This window comes from Ovis aries, chromosome 13, assembly GCF_016772045.2.
Source record: "Ovis aries strain OAR_USU_Benz2616 breed Rambouillet chromosome 13, ARS-UI_Ramb_v3.0, whole genome shotgun sequence".
NCBI classification, from domain to species: Eukaryota; Metazoa; Chordata; class Mammalia; order Artiodactyla; family Bovidae; genus Ovis; species Ovis aries.
Window position 1 is genome coordinate 12,315,679 of NC_056066.1, and position 12,483 is coordinate 12,328,161.

The 12,483-nt window shown below is 40.3% G+C and overlaps 1 protein-coding gene across 3 annotated transcripts in view; it reads left to right on the forward strand.

Moving 5' to 3' along the window:
- Nucleotides 1-12,483, forward strand: part of TAF3 (TATA-box binding protein associated factor 3) — a 119,808-nt gene that overhangs the window by 88,544 nt on the left and 18,781 nt on the right. For all 3 annotated transcript variants that reach the window (XM_004014182.6, XM_042230446.2, XM_012188167.5), the window contains one exon: nt 5,779-5,861. In XM_004014182.6, coding sequence (XP_004014231.1) covers nt 5,779-5,861 — 83 coding nt within the window. The remainder of the gene's footprint in view (nt 1-5,778; nt 5,862-12,483) is intronic.

The following is a 12,483-nucleotide window of genomic DNA, read 5'->3' on the forward strand; positions in this document are numbered from 1 at the left end:
CTTGAGTAGAGCGCATCAGGTCAGCTGGTAAAACGACCCCTGCCTTTGGGGAGGACCGGTCCCTCAAGCCATCATGGTTGGAGGCTCAGATACAAGCCACACAGATTTCACCTAACAGAGGTAATCAGGTCCTTGTATCAGTTTTGATGGTTATGGAGCCGTTTTTAAAGATAAAAACTTATCAAAATCAGCCCATCAGGGCTTTAAAATTAATAAACGTTGCTGTCTTTGGAGGTAAGCCCGAGTTCCCACCCTGACCTTTCCAGCCTGTGAGCTCGGGTGCCTGGGCACCTTGGGTGGCAGTCACTCTGCTCACCACATTCGCTTGGGGCAGCCTGCTGTGCCTCGCTTTACTCTGGTCGTCTTACTTGTGCGCACATCCAAGACTAAGTGGGGTTGAAGAGTGGTCTCCCCCGCTCGCGCCTCTTGACAAAAGGTCCCCGGCGTCTTTCCTTTCTGTTGTAAGTGTACTGTTGACTCATTTCCATCATGTTCTCATCAGCTTTCATGATGGACTAGTGAAATGAGAGGCTTTCAGTAAATAAACTCTAACCTCAGTAAGAAGGGGGGCATATTCCCTTCCTTTTCTTATAACTGTCTGTTCCATGAAGAAACTAGTAACTTCATGTTAAATGAGTTTGTTTGAGTTTATAGACACTTCCTCAAGCCCGTGCCCAAGGCTACAGAGGCACGAACTGAACTCTTACTGAGAGCCCGAATCCTGTTTCACTGTCCCCACTGGATCCCACTTGTTATATACCTGACCACAACCGTAAATCTTCTGACCATCTGTTTAATATTTTAAACAGTTTATCAGTGTTAGCTAGACTATGTTTCTGAATGGAAATAATGTAGAGACCTTCATTGTTAAGAAAGACAGCAGAGTGGTTACCAGTTGACATAGTTGAGCATCTAAAATTTAAGGTTATTAAATTCAGCTTTCCACCAATACTATTTCGGGGTGTTTTTCTGATATATTAGCATAGATAGGTATCTGAACCAGTGCTGGCTGAACTTGCTGCCAGTGGCACACATATATAGGGGTGTGTGTGTGTGTTTAATGAAAGAAGTTTAACATTAAAAAAATAGAAAGTAAAAACTTGGCCAGATTATATTGACAAAGCTGCCCATTACCTTTGCAGAAAGTCCCTGTCAGAAGATAAACTTTAAAGCTGGAATGCATGAAAGAGTTCCAAGATAGAATTTAAATTTAAACTGATTCTTTATAGATAAGCTTTTTAAAAATCCACCTCTTTGCTTCAAGTCAGGATTTTAAAAATAAATTTCCCCTTTAAATCTCTTGAGCGATTTTCATTTTTTGCAAGGCCGCACTGCTGGTGTCCTGGAAAAATGGAGAGTTAGAGCTTTATCAGTTGGTGCCCTGAGGTATGTGGCAAAGAAGCTAAATCCTTGAAGATTAGCAAAAAAAATGCAGCACATGGCAATAAGGGGCTTATATGACTACTAGTATTAGTTCAGGTGAAAGAAGTATTGCTTATACATAAAACTGGACAAATCCACTGACAATGTATTTTTAGTTAGCTACAAAGGAGTCTTATATTACTGGACTTTGCTTCTTTAGTGAATTGGGAAGCTTAGTAATCCACTGTAAATGCTCTTCCACGCGCCCCAATTCTCAGCATCACTCTAAAGTACTCTTCTTTTATTTTAACCCTTACAAGCTCCTCTTTCCCCTGGATTTTGGCTTCGTGCCATTAAAAGATGGTGTCAGTCTTACTGTTCAAGAAATCGAAGCCATTGTCATCCAGTGTGTTGATTGCCACGGGATGGGCACATGAGAAGTCACTGCATGATTGTAGGAAACGTCCCTGTGTTTTTATCTGGACGGCTGCTCAGATAAAGTCAGTGTGAACAAAAGTCTGGAGAGAAATTTTTATTTAGAAAGTGTACTTTCCCTATCGACATTGTTAGCATCCTTACTAGTCTTTTTCTATGCTTGCTTGAATTTTATCTTTCAGTTAAATCTGCTTTAAAAATGAAATGAAAGTATTTAGCAGTTTTTCAGTAGGGTTGCCATATGTCCTGGCTTGCCTGGGACAATCCAGTTTACACCTGTTACATGGTGTAAATAACAGCTCCTGCTTTCACTGTCAAAGCTCTTTCTGGATGGGGTAGTCACCCTGATTACAGGGAAAACTTTGAGCCGAGGTAACAGGTTCTGAGTCGTTCATTAATTCAGCAATTTTACTAAATATCTCTTGTCCTCAGGGCACATTTATACCATTTTTAATCTGACTCTTAAAATAGCTCTGCATTTTTGTTTCCTTTTGCTTTTACATATTGTATCATTTAATTTTTTAAAATAGTAGGTTGTAAAAAGACCATGCCTTGATTCTTTTTGTCCTGCCAAATCATTGCGGACAACCTCAAAAAGCCAGCAAGTTCAGTTGAATGGAGGTGAGGCCAACATTCCTCTCAGTTTCCACATAAGCTGGTTTGTTTTCCGTAGGAGAAAAAACTGTATTTTGTAGTCTACCCTAGCCATCTCGCAAGTACGTGTTGCTCATCATAAAAGACATTGACAAAGAAACTGAATAGTTCTGTGTAGGATATCAGCATTGCCAGAAAAAAAAGACCCAAACTATGTGGCAAAGAGTCACAAATAGTGTGGTAAGACAGAGGATGAGTTTGGGGGCAAAGAACTGAATTTCAGTCGCTTGCTTACTAACTTTGTAACTCTGGCCAAACCACTCAATCTTTCTGAGCCGTCAGTTACACGTGAATAATAATTCCTTCCACACTTACCTTAGAGAGTTATGGAGATCACGTGGGATTGTGTGTATGGGACACACTTGGTGAAGTGCTGTGCAAGTAAGTTGGAATTATTGTGAGTGTGGTAATAGGAATGGACCCGAGTAAAGTGAGAAGCATAATGATACTACAGAAGGTTTTTTAAAAGACAGGGCAAACAGCTTTATTTTCTTAATAAAGCTTAAGGGGTTTCAATAATAGTATTGTGGGTTGAAGGAATATGGAATATTACTTCTAAGACTAGCATCACTTATGAGTGTATGTGTGAGACCCTAAAATATTTTAGAATTGAAGGAATTTAGGAACTTTATATAATTTTTCATTCTCTGAATTAAAAAAACAAGTTTTGCCATTTTTGTGACCTTAAAGCGGAAAAGGAAAAGGAAACAGAAAGAAAGGGAAAGCGGTTGCTTCACGTATGATCATTCTGTCTGTAAAATGGAAACCATGACACCCACCCCACCTGTTTGTTAAAGAACCTGAATGAGAACATCTGAAAAAGAGCCAGATGTAATGCCTGGGAAGCTTAAGTGTTTTAAAACTGTTTGCTTGCTTGGGACATACTTATTTTCCCAGAGGTAACACAGAACGGTGAGAAAAATATAGAAACCTTAGTAGTTTACAAAAGAGGCTAGACCATTGGTTCTCAGGTTTGTGTTAGATATAGACCTCTGTGTTCAAAGAATCAGAGAAAGTGAATTCAGAGGTTTTTCCGTGGGTCTCTCTCTGCCCCAACCCCGGTGACCCTTGGTCCCCGAAGCCTCAAGGAAACTACTGGATTAAGAATCGGGCAAAAGTGAGACCATTTAGAGGAGCAGGTTTTTGTGGGGAAACTGATAAGATTTAGATGTGGTGAAATCTTTATAGAGTATTTAGTTGAAAATGCCCAGCAGACAGCATTATATTCTTGACATATTGAAAACTTCTAAGACTGATCCATGAATGTGAGTGAAGTCCGTGTCGGGTGGCAAGAGGAGAGGACCCAGCGAGCAACGAAGAGGACTTTGTTAGGGTCAGGGAAGAAGCATGATGAAGATCTCAGTGGAGGAATAGACAGGAACAGTAGGGAAGAGTGAGCGTCTAGAAAGAGTGGCTTTAGTTGGGCCAGAAAGTTGGGTGAGGAGTGAGTTTATGGAGATGATGAAAAGTAAAGACTAGAACGTGTGAGAGGTCATCAACTGGAGGGTAAAGGGGAGGTAAGTTTTTTAAATGAGAGTTGAGCACATTAGAAAGCTGGAGGAAAATGATGGAACCGAGAAGGTGGAGATGCCACAAACAAGGAGGAAGTTTCTTTCACAGACTGGAGGAGATGGACTCTAGTGTAATTGTGGGTGCAGACATTTGTAGGGAGTGGAAGGAGCTGTGCCCAGTGGTTTCAGCATTTTTTCCTGTGGGGTTTGATGAGCAGAAGGGGAAGGAAATCATGGGATGGGTCTTAAACGCTGTAAATGTTTGAAATCATTGCTTCCAATCGATTCTTAAAATATATCTTAGGCACTTACGTGTCAGACCCTACAACAGGCACTGGGAAATAGCAATGCACAGAGCAGGCATGGTTTCCACTCTTACCTAGTTTAGCAGAGAGTCCAAATAGGCAGACAGTCTTAAAGGCACAGATGAAATTGGAGTTTTGATGGCAGAAGCTGGAGCAGTTTTAATTTTTTTCTTGGGAATTAGTGCTCTGGGGAATGATTTCAGAATGGTCCTGGACAAGTGGTGAAATGACTGAGAGGCAAGGAGTTGAGGATGCTCAAAGGATAAGTGGTTCATTCAACAGATGTTGGTTGAGTACCTCCTGTGTGTCATGCACTGCTCAAGAGAGTGAACGAAGTCATAGATCTTGATGGGACCACGGATTTACAGAAAACAAACAAAACTCAAGAAGGGGACAGGTTAAAACATATAAAACATGGTAGATTTGATGAATGTGCAACATATTGTTTCTGTGAGTACTGTTGGGTTGACCCAGAAGTTCCTTTGGGTTTTCCTTTAATACCGTAGGGAAAAAACCATGATGAACTTTTTGGCCAGTGGCAATATATTCCCCTTTAGAACCACTGCACAATTTCTTTTCTTAATTTCTCTTGAGCTTGAAATACATAAATCAGAAGTTTGGGCCAGTTGTCACGGTGACTAGCAGCGTCCTCCTGCGGAGCCAGGGATGTTGACACCTGGCAGTGCCTGGGACATCTGCTCAACAACAAACCACCCCACCAAGAATGCCAGTGAAAACCCTGTTGAACAACTGTGGTGTAGGTGATAATTTGAACTGCAGAGCTTTTTCTCATTTTGTTCATTTAAAATACTGATTTTACTATAGAGGATCTTCAAGTCAGAAATTGTGAAGAAGCCCTTTCAACATCATAGGTAATTTGTATGTTCCCTTTCTGATTATTAGCTCAACCATTTGAGCTGGTGTCTTGAACTTACTCAGCAGTCACTGCCTTCACCATGAATCCTTCCTAAGTAAATATGTTTTGTCTCTTACAGTATTTTAGGTCACTTTTCTACTAGCAGCCAAAAAATGAAGCAGTTCAGTGCGGTGATTACACTGGGTGTGTCAGTTTTCTTATAGGCGTGATAAACGTAAGATGAGTTTAATGTTTTTCAAGACCCATAAATTTTATCTTATAATGAAGCTCTTTCTGCAGTTTTTTCCTATTATATATTAAGTCTGGCAGTCACATAAATGTTCCATTGAATGACCGAAGCAACAATTCTTGTTTAAAAATTCTGACAATAAAATCCGAGAAATTAATCAAAGCTAAGCAAACACAGAAATAGCTCCCATATTTAAAGTGTTTAAAATTGGGGGAATTTCTCATGACCCTGAGTCTTGGAGAAATGGAAACTAAAGAGCCCCAAGTTAGCGTCACCTCTGGCACCTCAGCCATGCTTGAAACTCAAAAGCCTATCAAGTTTGTGGGGATGAGGAAGTAGGAGAAAAGGGAGGCGGTACTTCTGTTGAGAAATGTGTAATTGACTCTCATGTACTGTTTTCAACAGATCAAAGTGGAGCCCGTGGTCCCAGCCCCAAGCCCCGTTATCCCCAGACTGACTCTCAGAGTTGGAGCCGGCCAAGACAAGATGTAAGTACTGACGTTTCGATGTAGAGGGCAAGAGATTGAACTTAACTTTCATTCCTCTTCCCTAATGGATTAGAACTCTATGGATCTTTCCAATGTGAACATGTACAACCAGGCTTTATTTTGAGAAGTCTTCATTCTCAAATATTTATTGCTTGCTTTCTCAGAGTAAATGCTTATTGCTTTATTTAACATATAGGAGCCTTTCTGCCCACCCCACCCCCAACCCCTTTGCCCCAGTTCTTCTCTTCTTTTAAAGACTAATGCAGGATATTGTTTCTGCTTAGTTTGTGAGGCCCCGATTATCTGAAAAATAAGAAACTACTGAATGGACTGACTCCCCACATTACATCCAGGTGGATGTAGTATTAAGCTTTCTCAAACGTGTGTTCTCTGTCACCAGGATGAAGAATGAAGATTCTCTTCCTGCTCAGATGGCACATGGTTTTATTCTGTGTGTGCATATAAAACAAGGATAATGCCAAAAGCTTGGTCAAGCACTGTATCAGTGACAACTGAAGTCTGAATTATCCACCCCTTTTTTTTAAGAGAGAACTGGAAATGTAGACCTGGTGTTTACTGTTTTCTTCTTAATTTCATGGAATCATCACATCGGTCTATCCTTCTTCAAAGTAAATTTGTTGGCTATGTTTCTTTTATTCATTTTTGTGATATGAATTAAGGCTTACAATGCTCTTATGTGATCCTCATAAGGTGATGAACATTGATCTTTTTTTTTTTTGCAAATCATGTTGAAAATCATTCATCTAAAAATCATACTATGCATCATTTCAGTGAATTTTACAAGCTCAGAGTACAAATTAACAACCGTATTTTTTACCAGTAAAGCCTAAAGATGGATTAGTTTACATCACAAGCAATCAAATGTTATATAGAAAATAGGTTTACAAGGCATTTAACTTTCATTCAATTTTTAACTATAAAGATCAAAGTAGGAGCCATGAACTTATTTATTTAGTATGTAGAGTAGACAACAGCAAGTTTGCTTTGCATCCTCATCATTTGTTCCATCTTAGAGTTTGTGTGTAGCATGTATTTTATGCAGCCACTGCTTCTGTTAATTCCAAATGTAATACTGAGAAAAAGTCCAGCATCATTCCGATGAATGATGTTGTGGGGGCAAACATGGCCTTCTAGGAGAGTGTGTATTCTTCTGAAGATTGAAAGAAGAAAATCTGGTCAGTGCTTTTCTTGCCTAAATTATCTACATAATTTCCACATTGCTTGTTCTGGTTGTGTCAGCAGAGACCCAGACAGTAGGCTGTAGTATTACTGACAAGCTTAGAAAATGGAACAAAAGTACCATAGATTGAACTCTTTTTAAACCAAATACAGTGCTGGTGCCCTTCTATCTCCCCTACAAAAATTTTAATCATGTCCTTATCCCTCAGCCATTAGAGAGCAGAGGGCTAGTTAGCACAGTGACCCAACCAAAGCACCTGTACGTGCCATCTCCCTAGAAATCCTGTCCTTGGGTTCATTTCTCTGAAGGAAAGATACTCTTACCTATCTCTGGACAAATACTTTTCTCCTACCCGTTCATATTTTATTCCAGTTTTGTCCTAAATCACCATTACCTCGCCTTTCCTTACACATCCAAGTTTGGCTTGCTTATTCCTTTAGAGGAATAAGGTTTTAGAAAGGCATTGATAGTAGTGTTCATCACATCTGCCTTTAAGCACCTTTCAGGTATTTGGTTGACTGATTCCTTTTCCTCTCAAATCACTCATATACCTAAGATATTGGAAGTTGTGAGAAATAGATCCTATGACTCTGGAACAGAATGTCCAGTCTTAGGGAAATTATGGTACCCAGTCTAGACAAATTGTCCTTGAAAGTATAACATGTAATGTGAACTTTCTGATATTTAGGGAAATAACTCCCATATCATATGAATAATCAATCATTTGACCAAAGTCAGACCCAAGGAAATATATACTTATAATGAAGAAAGGAATAAATTAAGTGAAATATATTACAGTTTAAACTTGAAAGAAAAAGAGGCCCGAGTCACATGTTGTTGTTCAGTTGCTAAGTCCCCTCTGACTCTTTGCGGCCCCATGGACTGCAGCACACCAGACTCCTCTCTTCTCCATTGTCTCCTGGAGCTTGCTCAAGTTCTTGTCCATTGAGTCAATGGTACAGTCCAACCATCTCATCCTTTGCTAACCCCTTCTCCTTTTGCCTTCAATTTTTCTCAGCATCAGGGTCTTCCAGAGGGTCGATTCTACGCATCAGGTGGCCAAAGTATTGGAGCTTCAGCTTCGGCATCAGTCCTTCCAGTGAATAATCAGGGTTGATCTCCTTGCAGTCCAAGGGACTCTTAACTCTTCTCCAACACTGCAATTCGAAAGCATCAGTTCTTCAGCACTCAGCCTTCTTTATGGTCCAGCTCTCACATCCATACATGACTACAGGAAAAACCATACCTTTGACTCTATGGACCTTTGTCAGCAAAGTGAGGTTTCTGCTTCTAAATGTGCTGTCTAGGTTTGTCACAGCTTTCCTCTCAAGGAGCAAGTGTCTTTTAATTTTGTGGCTGCAGTGACCATCCGCGGTGATTTTGGAGCCCAAGGAAAGAAAATCTGTCACTGCTTCTATTTTTTCCCCTTCTATTTGCCCTGAAGTGATGGGATCAGATGCCATGATCTTTTTTGAATGTTGAGTTTCAAACCATCTTTTCACTTTCCTCTTTCACCCTCATCAAGAGGCTCTTTAGTTCCTCTTCGCTTTCTGCCATTAGAGTGGTATTATCTGCATATCTGAGGTTATTGATATTTCTGCCGGTAGTCTCAGTTCCAGCTTGTGATTCATCCAGCCCAGCATTTCGTATGATGTACTCAGCATAGAAGTTAAATAAGCAGGGTGACAATATACAGCCTTGATGTACTCCTTTCCCAATTCTGAACTAGTCCGTTGTTCCATGTAAGGTTCTAACTATTGTTTCCTGACCCACATACAAGTTTCCCATGAGACTGGTAAGGTTTTCTGGTATTTTCTTTTATTTAAGAATTTCTACGGGTTTTTTGATCCACACAAAGACTTCAGCAGAGTCAGTGAGGTATAGTCAGTTAAGCTAAAGTAGATGTTTTGCTGGAATCCCCGTGCTTTCTCCATGATCCAAAGAATGTTAACAATTTGCTCTCTGGTTCCTCTGCCTTTCCTTTTTTTTTTTTTTCATTTTTGGCATTTAGTTCAGAAGACATTCAAAGAATCGAGTGTCCCTACTATAACAAATCACTTTTCATTTCTGTTTGCTTATTTATGTGAACAAGATTTCTCAGTGTTTCCATTCATCAGTATTAGAAATAGAAATTGATATTGATAACACAACATTGTAAATCAGGAATACCCTAATAAAAAAATTGGGGGAGGTGGATTTTATCTTTTTTAAATTAATTTATTTATTTTAATTGGAGGCTAATTACTTTACAATACTGTAGTGGTTTTTGCCATACATTGACATGAATCAGCCATGGGTGTACATGTGTCCCCCATCCTGAACCCACCTCCCTCCCCATCCCATCCCTCAGGGTCATCCCAGTGCACCGGCCCTGAGCACCCTGTCTCATGCATCGAACCTGGACTGTTGATCTATTTCACATATGATAATAGACACATTTCAATGCTATTCTCTCAAATCATCCCACCGTCGCCTTCTCCCACAGAGTCCAAAAGTCTGTTCTTTATTTCTGTGTCTCTTTTGCTGTCTGGCATATAGCGTCATCATTACCATCTTTCTAAATTCCGTATATATGTGTTAATATACTGTATTGGTGTTTTTCTTTCTGATTTACTTCCCTCTGTATAATAGGCTCCAGTTTCATCCACCTCATTAGAACTGATTCAAATGCATTCTTTTTAATAGCTGAGTTAATATTCCATTGTGTATATGTACCACAGCTTCCTTATCCATTTGTCTGCCGATGGACATCTAGGTTGCTTCCATGTCCTGCTGCTGCTGCTGCTAAGTCACTTCAGTTGTGTCCGACTCTGTGTGACCCCATAGACGGCAGCCCACCAGGCTCTGCCGTCCCTGGGATTCTCCAGGCAAGAACACTTGATTAGCTATTGTAAACAGTGCTGCGATGAACATTGGGGTACACGTGTCTCTTTCAATTCTGGTTTCCTCAGTGTGTATGCCCAGCAGGGGGATTGCTGGGTCGTATGGCAGTTCTATTTCCAGTTTTTTAAGGAATCTCCACACTGTTCTCCATAGTAGCTGTACTAGTTTGCATTCCCATCAGCAGTGTAAGAGGGTTCCCTTTTCTCCGCACCCTCTCCAGCATTTATTGTTTGTAGACTTTTTGATAGCAGCCATTCTGACCAGCATGAGATGGTACCTCATTATGGTTTTGATTTGCATTTCTCTGATAATGAGTGATATTGAGCATCTTTTCATGTGTTTGTTAGCCATCTGTATGTCTTCTTTGGAGACATGTCTGTTTAGTTCTTTGGCCCATTTTTTGAATGGGTTGTTTATTTTTCTGGTATTGAGCTGCTTGAGCTGCTTATATATATATATTTTTTTTTTTTTTGCATATATATTTTTGAGATTAATTCTTTGTCAGTTGCTTTGTTGCTTCTTCTGCTTTTTCTAAACCCAGCTTGTACATCTGGAGGGTCTCAGTTCACATACTGCTGAAGCATAGGCATAGCTTGAAGGATTTTGAGCATTACCTTGTGAAATGTGAAATTAGCATGTGAAGTGAGTGCAGTCATATGGTAGTTTGTACATTCTTTGGCATTGCCCTTCTTTGGGATTGGAATGAAAACTGACCTTTCCCAGGCTTGTGAGCACTGCTGAGTTTTCCAAATTTGCTCTCATATTGAGGGCAACACCTTAACAACTTCAGCTTTTAGGATTTGAAATAGCTCATCTGGAATTCCAATACCTCCATTAACTTTGTTTGTAGTAATGCTTCCTAAGGCTCACTTGACTTTACATTCCAGGATGTCTGGCTCTAGGTGAGTGACCACACAATCTTAGTTATCCTGGTCATTAAGATATATTTTTTGTATAGTTCTTCTGTGTATTCTTGCCACCTCTTAACCTCTTCTGCTTCTTGAAGAGATCTCTAATCTTTTCCATTTTATTGATTTCCTCTATTTCTTTGCAGTGTTCATTGAAGAAGGCCTCTTACCTCTCCTTGCTATTCTCTGGAACTGTGTATTCAGTGGTTAGCTCTTTCCCTTTCTCCCTTGCTTTTCACTTCTCTTCTTTCCTCAGCTATTTGTGAGACTTCCTCAGTCAATCATTTTGCCTTCTTGCATTTCTTTTTCTTTGGGATGGTTTTGATCACTGCTTCCTGTACAGTGTTACAAATCTCTGTCCATAGTTCTATAGGCATTCTCTTTACCAGATCTAATCTCTTGAATCTATTTGTCACCCCCACTATATAATCATAAGGGATTTGATTCAGGTCATACCTGAATGGCCTAGTGGTTTTCCCTGCATTCTTCAATTTAAGCCTGAATTTTGCAATAAGGAGCTCGTGATCTGAGCCACAGTCAATCCCAGGTCTTACTTTTGCTAACTGTATAGAGCTTCCCCATCTTTGGCTGCAAAGATGCAAAATAATCCAGGAGTTGGTGATGGACGGGGAAGCCTGGTGTGCTGCAGTCCATGGGGTTGCAAAGAGTCGGACACAACTGAGTAAGTGAACTGAACTGACTACTGATGCAGAATGATCAGTCTCCTTTCAGTATTGACCATCTGATGATGTCCATGTGTAAAGTAGTCTCTTGTGTTGTTGGAAGTTATTTGCTGTGACCAGGGTGTTCTCTTGGCAACATTGTTAGCCTTCGCTCTTCTTCATTTTGTACTCCAGTGCCAAACTTGCCTGTTATTCCAGTTATCTCTTAACTTCCTACTCTTGCATTCCAGTCCCTTATGATGAAAAGGACATCTTTTTTTTTGGTGTTAGTTCTAGAAGATCTTGTAGGTCTTCAGAGAACCGGTCTACTTGAGGTTCTTCAGCATCAGAGGTTGGGGCACAGACTTGGATTACTATGTTGAATGGTTTGCCCTGGAAACAAACCAAAATCGTTCTGTCACTATTGAAATTGCACCCAGATACTGTATTTTGGACTCTTTGATTGACTATGAGGGCTACTCCATTTCTTTTAAGGGATTCTTGCCCACAGTAGTAGATATAATGGTCATCTGAATTAAATTCGCCCATTCTCATCCATTTTAGTTCACAGATTCCTAAGATATGGATGTTCACTCTTGCCATCTCTTGCTTGACCATATCCAGCTTACCTTGATTCATGGACCTAACATTCCAGGTTCCTCTGCAATATTGTTCTTTACAGCATTGGACTTTACTTTTACCACCAGGCACATCTACAACTGGGCATCGCTTCTGCTTTGGCCCAGCCTCTGCATTCTTTCTGGAGCTATTAGTAATTGCCCTCCACTCTTCCCCATAGCATATTGAATGCCTTCCTACCTGGTGGGAAGGCGTTCCCGTCTTCCGGTGTCATATTTTTTTGCCTTTTTATGCTGTCCACGGGACCTTCAAGGCAAGAATACTGGAGCAGTTTGCCATTCCCTCCTCCAGCGGACCACGTTTTGTCAGAATTCTCCACTGTAACCTGT